At 36.0% G+C, this 15,997-nt stretch overlaps 1 protein-coding gene across 1 annotated transcript in view; it reads right to left on the reverse strand.

Annotated features, from left to right (window-relative positions):
* HDAC2 (histone deacetylase 2) overlaps nucleotides 1-15,997 on the reverse strand; it is a 30,665-nt gene that overhangs the window by 11,931 nt on the left and 2,737 nt on the right. Inside the window, exons 2-6 of the mRNA XM_032157142.2 lie at nucleotides 7,433-7,545; nucleotides 5,982-6,099; nucleotides 3,946-4,020; nucleotides 3,335-3,473; nucleotides 603-744 (exon numbers count right to left, since the gene is read on the reverse strand). Of these exons, the coding sequence (XP_032013033.1) occupies nucleotides 603-744; nucleotides 3,335-3,473; nucleotides 3,946-4,020; nucleotides 5,982-6,099; nucleotides 7,433-7,545 (587 nt within the window). The remainder of the gene's footprint in view (nucleotides 1-602; nucleotides 745-3,334; nucleotides 3,474-3,945; nucleotides 4,021-5,981; nucleotides 6,100-7,432; nucleotides 7,546-15,997) is intronic.

A 15,997-nucleotide genomic window follows, 5' to 3' on the forward strand; every position in this document is an offset into this window, starting at 1 on the left:
GAGCTTACAGAAATAGGATTTGACCAGTGAGTCATAAAAGACAAGAGCATCAAATGGAAAAAGATAACAGAAATAAAATAGAAATACACTTAATGTAACAGGTAGGCAAGGCTACACTATGGTATTCTTTCTCTACCTAAATACATTACCAATTTTAGAAGCTTAAAGAAAAAAAAAAGATTAAAATTAGATCTACTAAAAATCAAGACCAATCACAAAAGAGAGGAGCAGAAGAACCTACAAAGACCTAGTCTATTTTATTCCACCATTCTTTACAATCAATAGCAACGTAGGCTACCATCAGGTAGTTTTGAAGATTCAAACTGAACATCAAGAGAAGGGCTTCATGCTTTGTGGATATTCAAAAACATTTATTCAACCAAAGAAAACAGCTGAGAAAAAAAGCAGTCCTTAAGTTCTCACTAAATTTTTGCTTATAGTCAGCAACAGTGAATTCTAGCAAATGTTACTGCATACATAGTAATTCAATTCTGCATACAAGTTTCAAATTATTAACTCAGGAAAAATACTACTTCAAGTATAGGATTACTGATCTCCTAGGTTCATCTCACAATATTTATTCAGACAGAATTTAGTCTTACCCTCAAGTCTCCTGTGCCAGGAAAGTATTCCCCATATTTATGGAATGATACAGTCATTACACGATCTGTCGTATAAAAAGCTTCTTCAACACCATCACCATGATGAATATCTATATCAATATATAAGACTCTCTGATGATACCTGAAAACAAATCCATATGTTTTGGTTTTTCCTTTAAAGGTTCTAAGATGGGACGAAGCACCACAAATTCAGGAAATGCATTTTTGAGCTCTTGCATTCCAGAATGTTTAATCACCTTTTACATTCAGCCTAAAAGGTTATTCAAATATCTGAGGTTTGAGCCTCAGGCCTTTAAATACTCACTTGTGGCCCAATGTAGGTTAAAAAATATATATTTTCTCTTTGTGAAATTTGTTCTATTCTACATGCTTCAAAAACATAGCACATATTTCTAATATATTAAAAACTGAAGATTATACCATACTCAAGATTGTTAATTAAAACACTTCTGTAGTAAATCTTCAATAGCATAAAATAGGGATTGGCTAACTATGGCCCATGGCCCAAATTTGGCCAATTGCCTCTTTTTTCAGCTTTGAACTAAGAAGTTTTTATATTTTTTAAATGGTTTAAAAACAAAACCAAAACAAGAGTATTTTCTGACGTGTGACAATTATAAAAAATTCAAATTTCAGTGTCCATAAAAAAGTTTTATTGAAAGACAGCCATGCTCAATTGTTTATTACCTATGGCTTCATTTGAACTGCAGAATCGATCAGCTGTGACAGAGGCTACATGTGGTACTCATGATTTCAAACTGTTGCTTGGACTAGGACCACAGATTAGTGACACAGTTGTAACTCAAACACAGTTTAGGAGTCACATGAATCACCGTATCATGACATTTTGTTACCAGTGCATACTCATGTCAAAATAAGGGGAAAATGGACTTCTCATGTCATCCTTTTGAAGTATAGTGAAGTGAGATATTATTAGATGGCAAAGCATTGTATTTATTATGTAATGGTGCCATAGCTGTGCTAAATAAAACAATACAATGTAAATTGGTATTTCCAGACTAAGCACTCATAAGAATATTCTCATAAGACTATAAAGAGCATTATCACAGTATAGCAAAATTTCTTCACAAAATTAAAAAAACAGAAATGAGGCTGTGATCAAGGTAAAGTTTCTGAGTGGCTCATGTGTTAGATAAGCAAAGAAAGCTGTGCACCAAGTCAATTAATTAAATCATGTTTGATACACCACCCAAAAAAATGTGTCCAGAGAAATTAAAGTTGTTTAAAACTATTAGCTGAGTGGGCAAGAACTTGCTCAAAGAGTTGAAGACACTGGAACCAACATCAACAGTCAATTAAAAAACAAGGCAAATGATTGCAAATGATTTTCCTTTGCTCCTGATGAGCAGGCAAGATGTTACACTGATACTGCTCAATTACTGTTTATTTGAGGAGTCAGTATCAATTTTAAGTTGACTGAAAAATCAGCCTCTATGGATAGCATGCATGGAATAACTACAAGCAAAAAACACTAGCTCAGTATAATATAAAGTAGAATCTGCTAAGATGTGTCATAACTGATGGCAAAAAATAACTAACATTGCAAACGTCCAAATTCATAAGTACCTCTATAGATCTCTCTCTCAAACTGCAGCCACAGATAAGGAAAAATAACTCCAACAACTCAGAGATAATTTTATATGCATCAGTAGAGAACAAAGCCTCATTCAGATATGGAAGTTAGGCAGTTACACTAACTCAATAGGTAAACAAATTTCCTTTAACACTGGTTTCAAATTTTTGTCTTCAGTTTAAAACTTACAAAATACTAGAATATAAACTTCCAAGGTCATTGTCATTTTTTACTAGCTGAAACTAAAATGAAAATTGCCAAACTACTTTTAAAAAAGGGTATTTAATGGAGTTTTGACATTTATATACACTTCTAATTCTTTTTTTTTTTTTTTTGAGATGGAGTCTCACTCTGTAGCCCAGGCTGGACTGCAGTGGTGCGATCTCGGCTCACTGCAACCTCCACCTCCCAGGTTCAAGCAATTCTCCTGCCTCAGCCTCCTGAGTGGCTGGGATTACAGGCACATGCCACCACGCCCGGCTAATTTTTTATTTTTAGTAGGATGGGGTTTCACCATGTTGGTCAGGCTGGTCTCGAACCCCTGACCTCGTGATCCACCCACCTCGTCCTGCCAAAGTGCTGGGATTACAGGCGTGAGCCATGGTATTGGCCTTTTATACACTTCTAATTCTTTTTTTTAAGGCAGGGTCTCACACTGTTGCCCAGGCTAGAGTGTAGTGGCAGGAACATGGCTTCCTGCAGACTCAACTTCCTCGACTCAGGTACTCCCACCTCAGCCTCCTGGGTAGTTGGGACTACAGACGCATACCACCACATCTGGCTAATTTTTTTTCTCTACAGATGGGGTTTTGCCATGTTGCCCAGCCTGGTCTCAAACTCCTGGGCTCAAGAGATCCGCCCACCTCAGCCTCCCAAAGTGGAGGGATTACAGGCCTGGGCCATAGTGCCTGGCCATACTTCTAACTCTTAACAATTGAAGAACTGGGCAAATTTCCTGCATTTCTTCATTGTTTTGTAATGAATTCATAGAAAACTCACCATTAACTATTTCAACCTATGGTTTACCTAATATTTTTTAAAGCCATAGACTTTTACTTATTGTGTTTTAATGAAAACATTTTATCACTGAAAAGAGTATCAATATAAATTAACATACTTTAGTAATTCAAGGATGGCAAGCACAATATCATTAACATAACAGAATCCTGATGCTTCTGACTTCTTAGCATGATGTAATCCTCCAGCCCAATTAACAGCCATATCAGTCTGTTGTCGGTTTAATTTCACAGCTCCAGCTAAGAAGTAGAAACAAGATAGACTTTTTAAACATTTATCATAAAAAATTAGTACAATGAGACAAAAACACTACAAGTGTATGCCACGCATAAGCAAGAGCTTAAAATCATAAAAGTTAACAGAAATCATCCGTAACATGAATAGTTAGGAGTTACTCCTTAGAAAAATATTCTCCTAGAGCTGCAACCTGAGATTACATAATGGTTTATGTGGAAAGTGGTAGTAACAATGACACCTAGAAGACAAGGGGAATGAAAGAAGTCTCTTAAGTGAAAATAAGTTAAAAAAGTGTTTAAGTCACAATCATAAAACATAGAGGTCTGAAAGTAAATTGTACTTTACTATAAACATACTGATTTCCTTTTGTTATCAAAATTCACAATCATTAATACTTCTGCTTCACACAAATAACCCGAAAAATAACACACCAAGTTCAGATCAACTTTTAAATCTGATTGCATTAGCACTTACCAACTGAACCGCCAGTTGAGAGCTGACAAAACTCAAAGAGTCCATCAAACACTGGACAATCTTCTCCAACATTAACTGTGGAAGATGGATTTCATTAATTTCAACACACTCTGCAAATTAATGAAAGCCTTTTCTTACAAAAACTATTTCCTACAAATACTTTTTTGCTTGATGCAATCATCAAACATACACTTCACAGTATAATATAAAGTTTCCAACTTTAAAATATATTTATTGTTTTATCCAAGGTAATTAAAGTGTTATCTGTGAAAGATCATCAAATCTTATCAGGATTATCTGTGGAATATTTCTGGTCTATTAACAAGAACTCAATAGTTGTCTAAGTACAACAGTTCTTATTTAATTAAAACACAGGCTTAAATTTTCTAGGCCTTTCCCCTTAATATTACAATAAGTTAACATTCTAAAAGTAACTTCAATTGCTTTATAATTTACTTTCTTTAAAACTCCTTAATCCGTAACTTTGAAATGCATGTCAGTAAGTTACTAAACCAAAGATGTAACAACAGCTGGTTGCCTATTCCCATGGCTAATCTTGATCTTGAAAGTTGGTAAGAATTAACTAGGTTCATGGGAGCCAAAATATAGAAGGATACTAAAGACAACAAAGAAAAAACATATACAGATGAACGACACAACATCACACATTTAGTTCCTTAGTACTGAGAGAATGAAAGGATATGGCAGATGTATGTAACCCTTTCTTAGTCTTTCTCTACGCCCTTGAATTGTAACCTCTTCAAGAATAAGGGTCCTTGTTTTATATATTAATATCTTTGTACACCCTTAAGTCACAAGCACTGTAAGAAATGAATTTTAGTTTCTTACTGCTCAGAGAGATCATAATCTTTTTTTTTTTTTTTTGGAGACAGAGTCTCACTCTGTCGCCCAGGCTGGAGTGCAATGGCGTGAGCTTGGCTCACTGCAACCTCCACTTCTGGGGTTCAAGCAAGCAATTCTCCCGTCTCAGCCTACTGAGTAGTGGGATTGCAGGTGCGCGCCACCACACCCAGCTAATTTTCTGTATTTTTTTTAGCAGAGACAGGGTTTTGCCACATTGGCCAGGCTGGTTTCAAACTCCTGACCTCAGGTAATCCACTCACCTCAGCCTCCCAAAGTGCTGGGATTACAGGCGTGAGCCACCACACCTGGCCAGGATCATAAGCTTAATAGAACTCATTATTATGTGGGTTTTAAACCAATCCTGTTATGTTGTTTGCCCAAGGGCTACTCATGCCTCTTTTGCATCTAAGTTGGAATCTTCATTGAAAAAAAAATAATTAAATACTACATGTTCTAGTTACATTGTAGCATTATAACAAATCCAACAAGATATGATAGAAATGTGTATAAGGTTGTAAATATGAGATGTCTAGCACCTACACTAATTTAGTATTATAATCATCACTGAAGTCAATCAATACAAACACTAATGAGAATGAACTTTGGTATCAAGCTTTAAAAGATACTGTTCCAATAATTTTAGGTTGACTTTTGCATTCTACCTTCAAGCCAATTTGTTACCAATCTCTAAAAATAAAATACTTCTAACCTGTACAAGAACATTACGTAGAATCAAAAGCTTCACTAATATCTTAACAAAGAAAAAGAGATGTGTATTATAGTCCAGGTAAACTGAAGTACACACAGAGAAGACAAGAGATATGTATATGCCAAGCTAAGGCTAATCAAAGTGTAATCTTGTTTTTGTTTTTTGAAGCAAGGGAGTAAGGGAGTGAGGTCTCCCTACCAATATGTATTAACCCAAAGTTATCAGGGGAGCAAACTAGGAGTAGAATAATATCCAAACAGCAGTTTCACGAACCAATAAGCTTCAGATAGGTTTGTTCTTTTCTTAAGTAGCTTTAGTAGTGTTACAATGACTTTTCAAATCAGTAAATAATTTTAACATATTAGACCAACAGGAAAAATATTCAGATTTAGATCATTCTAAGCTCCTAAAAATACTAATTTACATTTATCAATGCAAAACTACTTTTTACTTAGAAACGTACATCTCTGCATCTGCTTACTATACTCAGACATGTTATCTGGTCTTATTGACCGTAGAAATTTGATATACTCATCACTGTGATATTTTGTCATTTCTTCAGCAGTGGCTTTATGGGGCCTCTGTGAAGAGAAATAAATGTCAGAACTGTGGAATTACAACCGGTTATATCAGTATTATCAAACAAATATACGAATTCCCCTATAGGTCCCCTCAAAAGAACTAAGTCTACCAGAACAAAATATATAAATTCCAAAACTAACCCAAACTTATACATGTGTTTTAGAAAACAGTAATCAATTTCAAAACTAATTCAAACTCCTTTGGAAGCATTACACAGGCGTATCAACTATGATTTAATCACTCCTTATTTTAGTGGAAACAGTTCGAGTAAAAAATCAAATCCATATGTTCATAAACTCTACTTTCTCTCCTTTTCCATGATAAAACATCCAGTGATTTCATCAATGAAATCACTCACTAAAAGAGTTTTCAATTCTAAATCTTTGTTCATGACCTCTCGTCCTTTTTTCTGTCCTAATCTTCCTTGTTCCGAAGAGCTCAATTTCACATATGACAAAATTCTTCCACAAGACTTCTAGATTGAGTCTTATTCTAACTTCCCCTCTTCTCTAAATGTCTATATGTAACTGAAAATAATTCACATATTCACATACATTGCCTAACATTAATTGTTTTAAATATTTCTTTTCTCCCCAAATAGCTAATTGTTGTGTCTATATTTGTTTATACATACCCTCATCTTTATCTACAAAAACATTAAGGCAGCTGTTGCACTTGCGTTATCTGTACTATGCTTGGCCACACTAACACAGTATTCCATATGTATTATATGCCCTGTAAATATTTGTGGGATTAATTTTATGTGTTACTATTTTGTAACAGTCCCAGGTCAACTCTTTTCGGCAGCACAGGCAGATTAATAATTATTGTAAAAAAAAAAAAAAAAAGTTAACATGCTACACTGAGTTGTTGCTATACTGAGTTGTTCTCCAGAAACATGAAAGTCTAGGGTAGGGGTAACTTTTTTAAATGGTTAAAGGAAGATGGAAAAAAAAAAGCTATAGTGCCCATTCTTATACATCTTTTAAGAATAAAACAAAAAGAGTAGTTTTTTTCAGCAGCATAGGCATGTTACCAATGATTGTAATAAAAATAGTTAATATGCTATACTGAGTTGTTCTCTAGAAAAAACATGAAAGCCTAGGGTGGGGGGAGCTTTTTTAAATGGTTAAAAGAAAAGGAAAAAGAGGGTATAGCTCACATTCTTATTCATCTCCTAAGAATAAAACGAAAAAAGAAGTTTGTTTTCTTCCAGATCTTTTCATCTGCTAAATGCCCTCAAAAGGGGAATAATAGACAAAGTTTCACAGTAGCTAGAAAAAAAAAAAAAAAAAAGATCAGTGCTGAATATGTATTAAAAGGAATACTCACATATATTTCCATTTTTCTGTATAAGCCATAATTTAACAGCAAGTTATGGGTCATGCGGATTCTATGAGGCTTCATGGGATGACCCTGTCCATAATAATAATTTCCAATATCACCTAAAATAGAAAAGACACAAACTAAACAATACAGACAAGAGACCCTCCATGAACTATTTGAATTTATGTATATCTATCATTAGAAGGCATTTACGATTTGACAAAATTTATTTAAAACCTTAGTAACTTAGATTTATTTTGCAACTTTCAAACTGTATCAGATAACCAAGATGCTATGCACACTTTTACCAGCTGAAGACTCCATTATTACACACTATATTTATTTGTAGATTAAGGAAAGCAAGATTTTCTGATTTTTAGTTACCCCCAATTTTTAAAATTTCTGTTCCTTGAAATGATGCCTGCTTTCTGTATTCTCTGGCAAATTCAGATGCTTTTAAGTTCTCTGAGTTTTATTGGTATGATTTAAAATTTTTTCAGCAAATACTGCTTCTTGGATGATTTGCTGGCATTTCAGAAATCTCATAATTGACGTTTTGCATGTTAAAACATACTGTGTCCATATTAAAGCCCATCAGGGAAGTTTTGGTAACTGAAATTTAGGTCCTAAATGAGGTTTTGCTCCGCTAAGACACAGCATGACATTTTTCAAGGTAATAAAAATACTGTCTCATTCTTCATGACTAAAAAGTTGTAATTCCTAGCCTGTCTTTTTAAAGGGCATCTTATATCACAATGTCTTTAAACTTATGCATAAGATTTAAAAAAGAGAAAGTAACACCAAAATCACAGATTTTCATCAACTACATTTCAATAAAATTAATACTTTTAGGTAAAGCTCCAGTGTTTCCTACAATAGTAAATAACGAGAAGCCTCTTAAATATACAAAATCAACCCTCTGTATCTGTGGATTCAACCAACTGCAGACTGAAAATATTTTTAAAAAATAGATGGTGGTGTCTGTTGGAAACACGTATAGACTTTTTTCCTTGTAATCTTCCCCTAAATCATACAGTGTAACAACTATTTACACTGCATATGCATTGTATTAGGTATTATGAGTAATCTAGAGATGATTTACAGTGTAAGGGAGGATATACATAGGTTATACGCAAATACTCTACCAGTTTATTTAAGGAACTTAAACATCTATGAATTTTGCTATCTGTGGAGGTCTTGGAACTAATCCCCCACAGGGTCAGGACAATCAAGTTATTTTAATGGTTTGAAGTCTGTCATTTCAACATAGGTTTATATATTACAATAAAAGCTAGGATAAATAATGCGATTTATCCACTAAATCTTTCAAAGTCCTCCCTAAATACACCTTTTGTTTGTTTAATGGAAACAACCCCAAAAACTTTTTTGTCCTCTCTTCTACATATTTGATAACAGTCCAGGATAAACAATCAGCTTTTACAAAATCCATGCTTCTAATAACACAAATACTTGATTTTATTGGTATCATACCTCTAATTTTACTTCATTTTCAACACAGCTCTCTTCTGAAAACAATCCATATACACAAAGGCTTTTAAAGGGAAAGCGACCTTTTTAATGCAGGTGCCAACAAGGCTAACAAACAATATAGACTTTAGCAAAGCAGGGCCATGGCCCTTTGCAACATTCCTCTGCAATTATAATTAAGAGGCTATGATTGCAGAAAATAAACTACCTATTAAGAAAGAATCTACCATAAAGCTCTACCTTACATGGTGACAATACAAGGGATATACAGTTCCTTGAAAGCAGCCTGGTCTCATCATTTCTTAGATATGGAAAACCCACTAGTATTATAGAGCATCATGTAATTAAGTTAATACAAGGGAAGGCATTTCTTAGTTATCACTACTAAAGAAATCATTAAAGTAAAAATAATGAAAGTCTAGTCTTCACTAGAAATGCAGATTCTATGAGGTTTTATGGGATGACCCTGCCCATAATAATTTCCCATATCACCTAAAATAGAAAAGACACAAACTAAACAATAACTTCCATCTATCTGCCTCTGTGTAAGAATTACCCAAATGAAATGTCTAACATCTACCACATCATAACATCAAATACTCTAGTTATAGGCACACTGAAAGTCCAGTGAAAAGCCCCAGGCCCCAACAATTGGAGACTACAGTAGCAATTTCTGAGCAAGTGTGTTTGAACAAAAAAAGCAGTAATTAACACTTGTTGAGTGCTTACTAGAAGGCACTATTCTAAGTACTTCACATATCTTTTAATCTTATCAATAACCTTATGATGTGGGTATTATTACATTATTCCTATTGTATAATAGTAAAGAAGGATGAGAAACAGACAAGTCAGGTATTATTGCCTAAGTCACATAGCTAGCAAGTGGAGGAGCTAGATTCAAACTCTGGCAGGGCAGCTCACAGCTAATGTTCTTAAGTAATAACAACAGGGAATGTCAAGGGCACTTACAGATTCACTAGAAATGGCAGGGTGAAGGCTGAAAAAAAAGACATAATATGAAATATAAATATTTTAAATAAAGGCTTAGGGTCTTGGTTAATTTAAAGAAAATGAACACAAGAAACTATGTACCTAATATATCAGAGTAATTTACTTTTTATTAATAGCGTCCTCAAATTGTATACGAATATGCATAGCTTTCAACAAGTTTCTCTGTTGAAATTTAGGGACCCCAGTCCCACAAAGAACACACAAAGAACCTAAATGATACATGTATACAGGGCAGCCAAGCTACAGATAATTTTTTGGTTTACCAAGAATTCTTCTGGCTGGGTGCAGTGGCTCACACCTGTAGTCCCAGTACTTTGGGAGGCTGAGGCGGGCGGATCACGAGGTCAAGAGATCGAGACCTTCCTAACACTGTGAAACCCTGTCTCTACTAAAAATACAAAAAATTAGCCAGGTGTGGTGGCACGCATCTGTAGTCCCAGCTGCTCAGGAGGCTGAGGCAGAAGAATCACTTGAACCCAGGAGGCGGAGGTTGCAGTGAGCTGAGATCGTGCCACTGCACTCCAGCCTGGGTGACAGAGCGAGACTCTGTATCAAAAAAAAAAAAAAAAGAATTCTTCTAAAATATAAAGGGGTTATAAAATAACCATCTCCAACTTTTTCCCACTAATTCTGTATCTCACAATTCTCTAGATGGCTACTTTGTAGGCATCCACTTTTTTTTCTTTTTGAAATGGAGTTTCGCTCTTGTCACCCAGGCTGGAGCGCAGTGACGTGATCTTGGCTCACTGCAACCTCCACCTCTGGGGTTCAAGCTATTCTCCTGCCTCAGCCTCCCAAGTAACTGGGATTACAAGCGCCCACCACCATACCCGGCTAATTTTTGTATTTTTAGTAGAGACGGGGTATCTCCATATTTGCCAGGCTTGTCTCGAACTCTTGACCTCAGGTGATCCGCCCGCCTCGGCCTCCCAAAGTGCTGGGATTACAGATGTGAGCCACTGCGCCCGGCCCACTTTTTCATAAAGTATAAAAAGGCTACAAAGTTTTAAGACCCTACAATTTTTATTCATCATTTAAATGGTCAGTAATGTATTAATAATTTGGGCATTTTAAATGTTACTGATTTTCACCAAAATACAGATTATCCCTAATCTGAAAATTTGAAATCCAAAATGTTCCAAAATCTGAATTGTTTTGAGCACCAACTTAACGGTCAAAGAAATGCTAACTGGAGCATGTCAAATTTTTGATTTTCGAGTTAGGGATGCTAACTGGTAAATAATTACAAATATTCCAAAACCTCCCCAAATCTGAAATACTTCTGGCTCCCAATAATTCAGATAAAGGATATTCAACCTGTACATAAAAATACTTTACCAATGAAATAAACATTCAGAAAAATCAGCTCAAGGTAGTTCCTTGAACACAACAAACTTTAATTGTCAATGCAAAGAAATTACTGTAAATAATTATTTATCTGCAACATTTTACAAATTGCTCAGTCTTCAAGAAACTAACAGAATGGAAGTGTCTACTAAGGTCCACAATCTCTTATCCATACTCCTTCAAATTAGATATGTTTCAAATTTTACACTTTTTCAGATTTTGTAGAGCTAATATGGTACACCTGCCATATATTACGTAATAGCCTAGAGTTTGGGTGGCATGATATAATCAAACATTAATATTTCTGCAGCAAAAACGTGAATATTTACAGTATTCACAGAGGAATAAAGATCATAAATAGTGTCACACTGATTCAAGGTAAGATTTTGATTCCAAATGAGTTACCAAAATTTTTTTCAATTTTCAGGTCATTTTGGATTTCAGAACTGTGAAATGTACCTTTAGCCCCAAAGATAAGTTGACTGTAAAAAGAGACTCAGGAAAAAAAAAAAAGAAAAAAGAAAAAAGTGTATTATTTTCATTTTCCAGACTACTTAGCCCACTATCCATTTTTTTATACATATTAACACATCTTTAATACATATTTCAAGGAGGTCACTCCTCCTTGAGACATTCAGAGCTTTGGCTTCCATAATACCATTTTCTTGGATTTTACTCCTACCCCAAGGCCACTCCTCCACCAACCTTTAAACATCAAGGGTTTTCAGTTCATCCATTCATTTAATAAATCAACAGCCTACCATGTACCAAGCAGGTACAGTTCAAAGGGTTTGGGTTCATCAGTGAACAACAGTTCTGCCCTAAATTCTCTTCTCTCGGGAGTTCAGTCCTGGGACCAGTTGTCTGTCTATGCTGTATCTTTTTCAATCTCAATACTTCACCTGATATAAACTGAGAAATCCCAAATTTCTATGTCTAGACTCTCCTCTCTGGATTATAAACTCACAGAGTAAGTTAACTCTCTTCTCAGTCTTTTCACTTGAATTCAATAAGGATCTCAAATATAATAAGATGTTCAAAACAGAGCTCTTTATTTGTATTCCCAATCTTAGTGAGTAGTACCACATATCACCTAACTGCTCAATCCAGAAACTTAGGAGTCATCCTTTATTCTCTACCACCCTTTCTCAGCTCCAACTCCATTTCTAATCCATCAAAAAGTTCTATTGGTTTGAGGCCCAAATCTCTCTTAAATGTGTCTATTTCTATCTAAAATGCAACCATTACATTTTATATGGACCAATATGCGTTCAATTCTTGCTTCCAGCCTATATTCCACAACTCCTTACCAATTATTTTAAGAGAATGCATTGTATTTGAAAAACTTTCAATGGCTTTCCACCTCTGGGTAAAGTCAAATTTCTTACTACACAATTTTGTGCAGTCCCACCTTTTACTGCCTAACATGGGACTCCACATTTTCCTTGTCTTTCTTCCCATTAAGTGTACCAAGTTCTATTAATAACTATCTGGCTTTGCTATTTGTAATATCTTATGTAGTAAACTCTTTTTAAGGCTGGCCCATTCTCTTCCTTCAGGTCTTCCCTCTTCTGATTACACTATCAAAGGTCCCCTCTCTTTCACTTTTTTTGTTTTTTTTTTTGAGACAGAGTCTTGCTCTTGCCACCCAGGCTGGAGTGCAATGGCATGATCTCGGCTCACTGCAACCTCTCCGCCTCCCGGGTTCAAGCGATTCTCCTGCCTCAGCCTCCCAAGTAGCTGGGATTACAGGCGCCCATCACCATGCCTGGCTAACTTTTTTTTGTATTTTTAGTAGAGAGAGGGTTTCGCCATGTTGGCCAGGCTGGTCTCAAACTCCTGACCTTGTGATCTGCCCGCCTCAGCTTCCCAAAGTGCTGGGATTATAGGCGTGAGCCACTGCACCCGGCCCCCTCTCTTACTTTATACCTGCAGTCTTTTATTTCCTTCTTAGGACTTGAACAATCCTTTGTCTATTTGGCACACAGTAGGAACTTTAAGCCTATTTGATATGTATGAACCCAAAGCTGGCTTAATGAACAAGTCACTATAATCAGACTGCTACTGAAATACAGAGGAATAAGGCTTACTAACCAGTACAAAAAAATCCTTGGACTTGATTTGAATTCTTCCAAGTTTGAATTTATTAACATTCCCTAAGAGATGCCTTCTCCAATCCCAAGTGTCTTCCTTTAAGGACTTGTCAACAGAAGCATTTAAAGTTTTTGTTAAGCATTTTTGTTTGTTTGGTAGCAGAGGAAACACTTTGAAAAGGAGAAAAGAAAAATAAAGATTCCGGATGCTGAACTCTCCTTGGACATTAAAACTAGAGTCACTGTGGAAAAGGAAAAGTGGTAGACTGCACCAAACAGAATTGTGAATCTGTTTTCATCTAAACAATACCAAAAATGCCAAAATGCCACCCATCCTACCTAAATGTAGTTCAGAGTAGTTCCAAGAATTAGAGGGAACGTTATATGAAAGCGTTCTATCTATAAGAGTAAGGAATTGGCCACGCGCAGTGGCTCACGCCTGTAATCCCAGCACTTCAGGAGGCTGAGGCGGGTGGATCACCCCAGGTCAGGAGTTCAAGACCAGCCTAGGCAACATGGTAAAACCCCCATCTCTACTAAAAAATACAAAAATTAGCCAGGCGTGGTGGCACGTGCCTGTAATCTCAACTACTTGGGAGGCTGAGTTAAGAGAATCGCTTGAACCCGGGAGGATGGTGGAGGTTGCAGTGAGCTGGGATCACGCCACCGCACTCCAGCCTGGACAATAAGAGCAAAATTCCATCTCAAAAAAAAAAAAAAAAAAAGTATAAGGAATTAATCATTTATTCATCACTAATTAAAAAAAAAAAAGCTACGTTTTTAAATGTAGTTGGCGAAGATACAAACACAAGCAAAACAGACAGACTGTCCTAATGAAGCTTATGTTATAGTGAGGAGAGAGACAAAAGTTATATGGTACAACCGAAAGGAAGAAAAATAAGGCAGTAACAGGGACTTAAGTAATAGGAGAAAGCATCTCTGATGAGGTAAAATTTGAAAGAAAAGAGAGGCAAAATATTTCTGGGGGAAAGGGAAGTATAGGAAAATTTCAGTCTTATTTAGTCACGTTTTATTGTGCAATTAGTATTATTGGTATTTATGAACTGCTGCTGTAATTAATTTAGCACTTATTTGCCTCCAAAGAAATTATTACCTATTTCACGGATAATAAAGATTTATACCACAGCTAAGAACCCATGCAGTTGTATTAAAGGTTATTCAGCAAAAGACTTTGGTACCACTCATAAATACAAGTCTAGGAAAATCTGACAATCGTTGGCTGCCAAGTAGAATTTCTAGAATTTGCTAAAGAAGGAGTACATTGGGAGGTATCACCTTGTTAACTTTTTTTTTGAGATGGAGTTTCGCTCTTGTTGCCCATGGCACTATCTTGGCTCACTGCAACCTCCACCTCCTGGGTTCAAGCCATTCTCCTGCCTCAGCCTCCCGAGTAACTGGGACTACTGGTGCCTGCCACCATGCCTGGCTAATTTTTGTATTTTTAGTAGAGACGGGGTTTCGCCATGTTGGCCAGGCTCTTCTCGAACTCCTGACCTCAGGTGATTTGCCTGCCTCAGCCTCCCAAAGTGCTGAGATTATAGGCATGAGCCACCACACCTGGCCTAATCTTGATAACTTTTATATTTATATAGTTTTATCTGTATACAATCTTTGAGTGTTTTTTTCTGGACTACTTGTCTCCGAAACTGATTATGCATCCCTCTCAGAGGAGGAAAAAATAGAGCACAGAGAAATTTTTGTATAGTTACTAAATTAGGTATATAAACCCTATTTTATACACCATAAAAACAGGCACTAAATATGTTTGGCCTCAAGATTAATTCAAAACAAAGCATAAACATGTCTAGATACAGTATTAAAAATGTGAGTACTGTAACTAGAGCCTAACACAGCTTAGCTGCTAATTATATTTAAGTAGAGAAAAATCACATCGTTTTAAGGCCCAGAAGGGATCTTAGTGACCATCTAATTAGCTGTATCATTTTACAGATTGTTGATGATGTTCTAGTGTATAAAGAATGAATATGATTCAGAAGTATGTTTTTGGGAATTTGGAGGCATGGATCAATAGTTACGGTCAGAGAAGTAATAGCTTCTCTTACTTTTCTTCAAAGGTTTAAGGATAACTAATCCATCAATGTCTGAAGGTTCCCTTGGGACCAACATTTCAGTGACCTAAAGGGCTACCTGAAGATTACACAACGTGTGCAGAACAATATGTATATCTTTAAAAGTTCTTTCATTAAGATGCAAACAGCCTCAGTGGCCAGACATTCTGTGTGGCCAAGAGGCTCAGTGTGCCTAACAGCCCCAGGAAGCCTAAAGGTAGGATTCCTATGGTTATAAAATTTGCTCCTTCCCTCCTTTTCTTTTTCACTCACTTTCTTCCTTCTACTTCCTTTACCAAGAAGTTACAACCATCTAACCTAGGCTCGCAGATAATTCAGACCCTATTACTACAGATATAACCCATTCCCAATCCAATCCGTGTTATATACCTTAAAGTCACGACTCTTTGGTACAGAAGCTCCTTTCCTTGCATTCTTTTCTCACAATAAAAAAAGAATTAGTATTGCTACTTTTGTAAGCTGACAAAACAGTGTTCTCTGGTAATAAAAATGTAAGTTTTTGGATGAGGTCAGCACGCTAT

This window comes from Hylobates moloch, unplaced genomic scaffold, assembly GCF_009828535.3.
Source record: "Hylobates moloch isolate HMO894 unplaced genomic scaffold, HMol_V3 SCAFFOLD_2, whole genome shotgun sequence".
In the NCBI taxonomy this organism is placed as follows: domain Eukaryota; kingdom Metazoa; phylum Chordata; class Mammalia; order Primates; family Hylobatidae; genus Hylobates; species Hylobates moloch.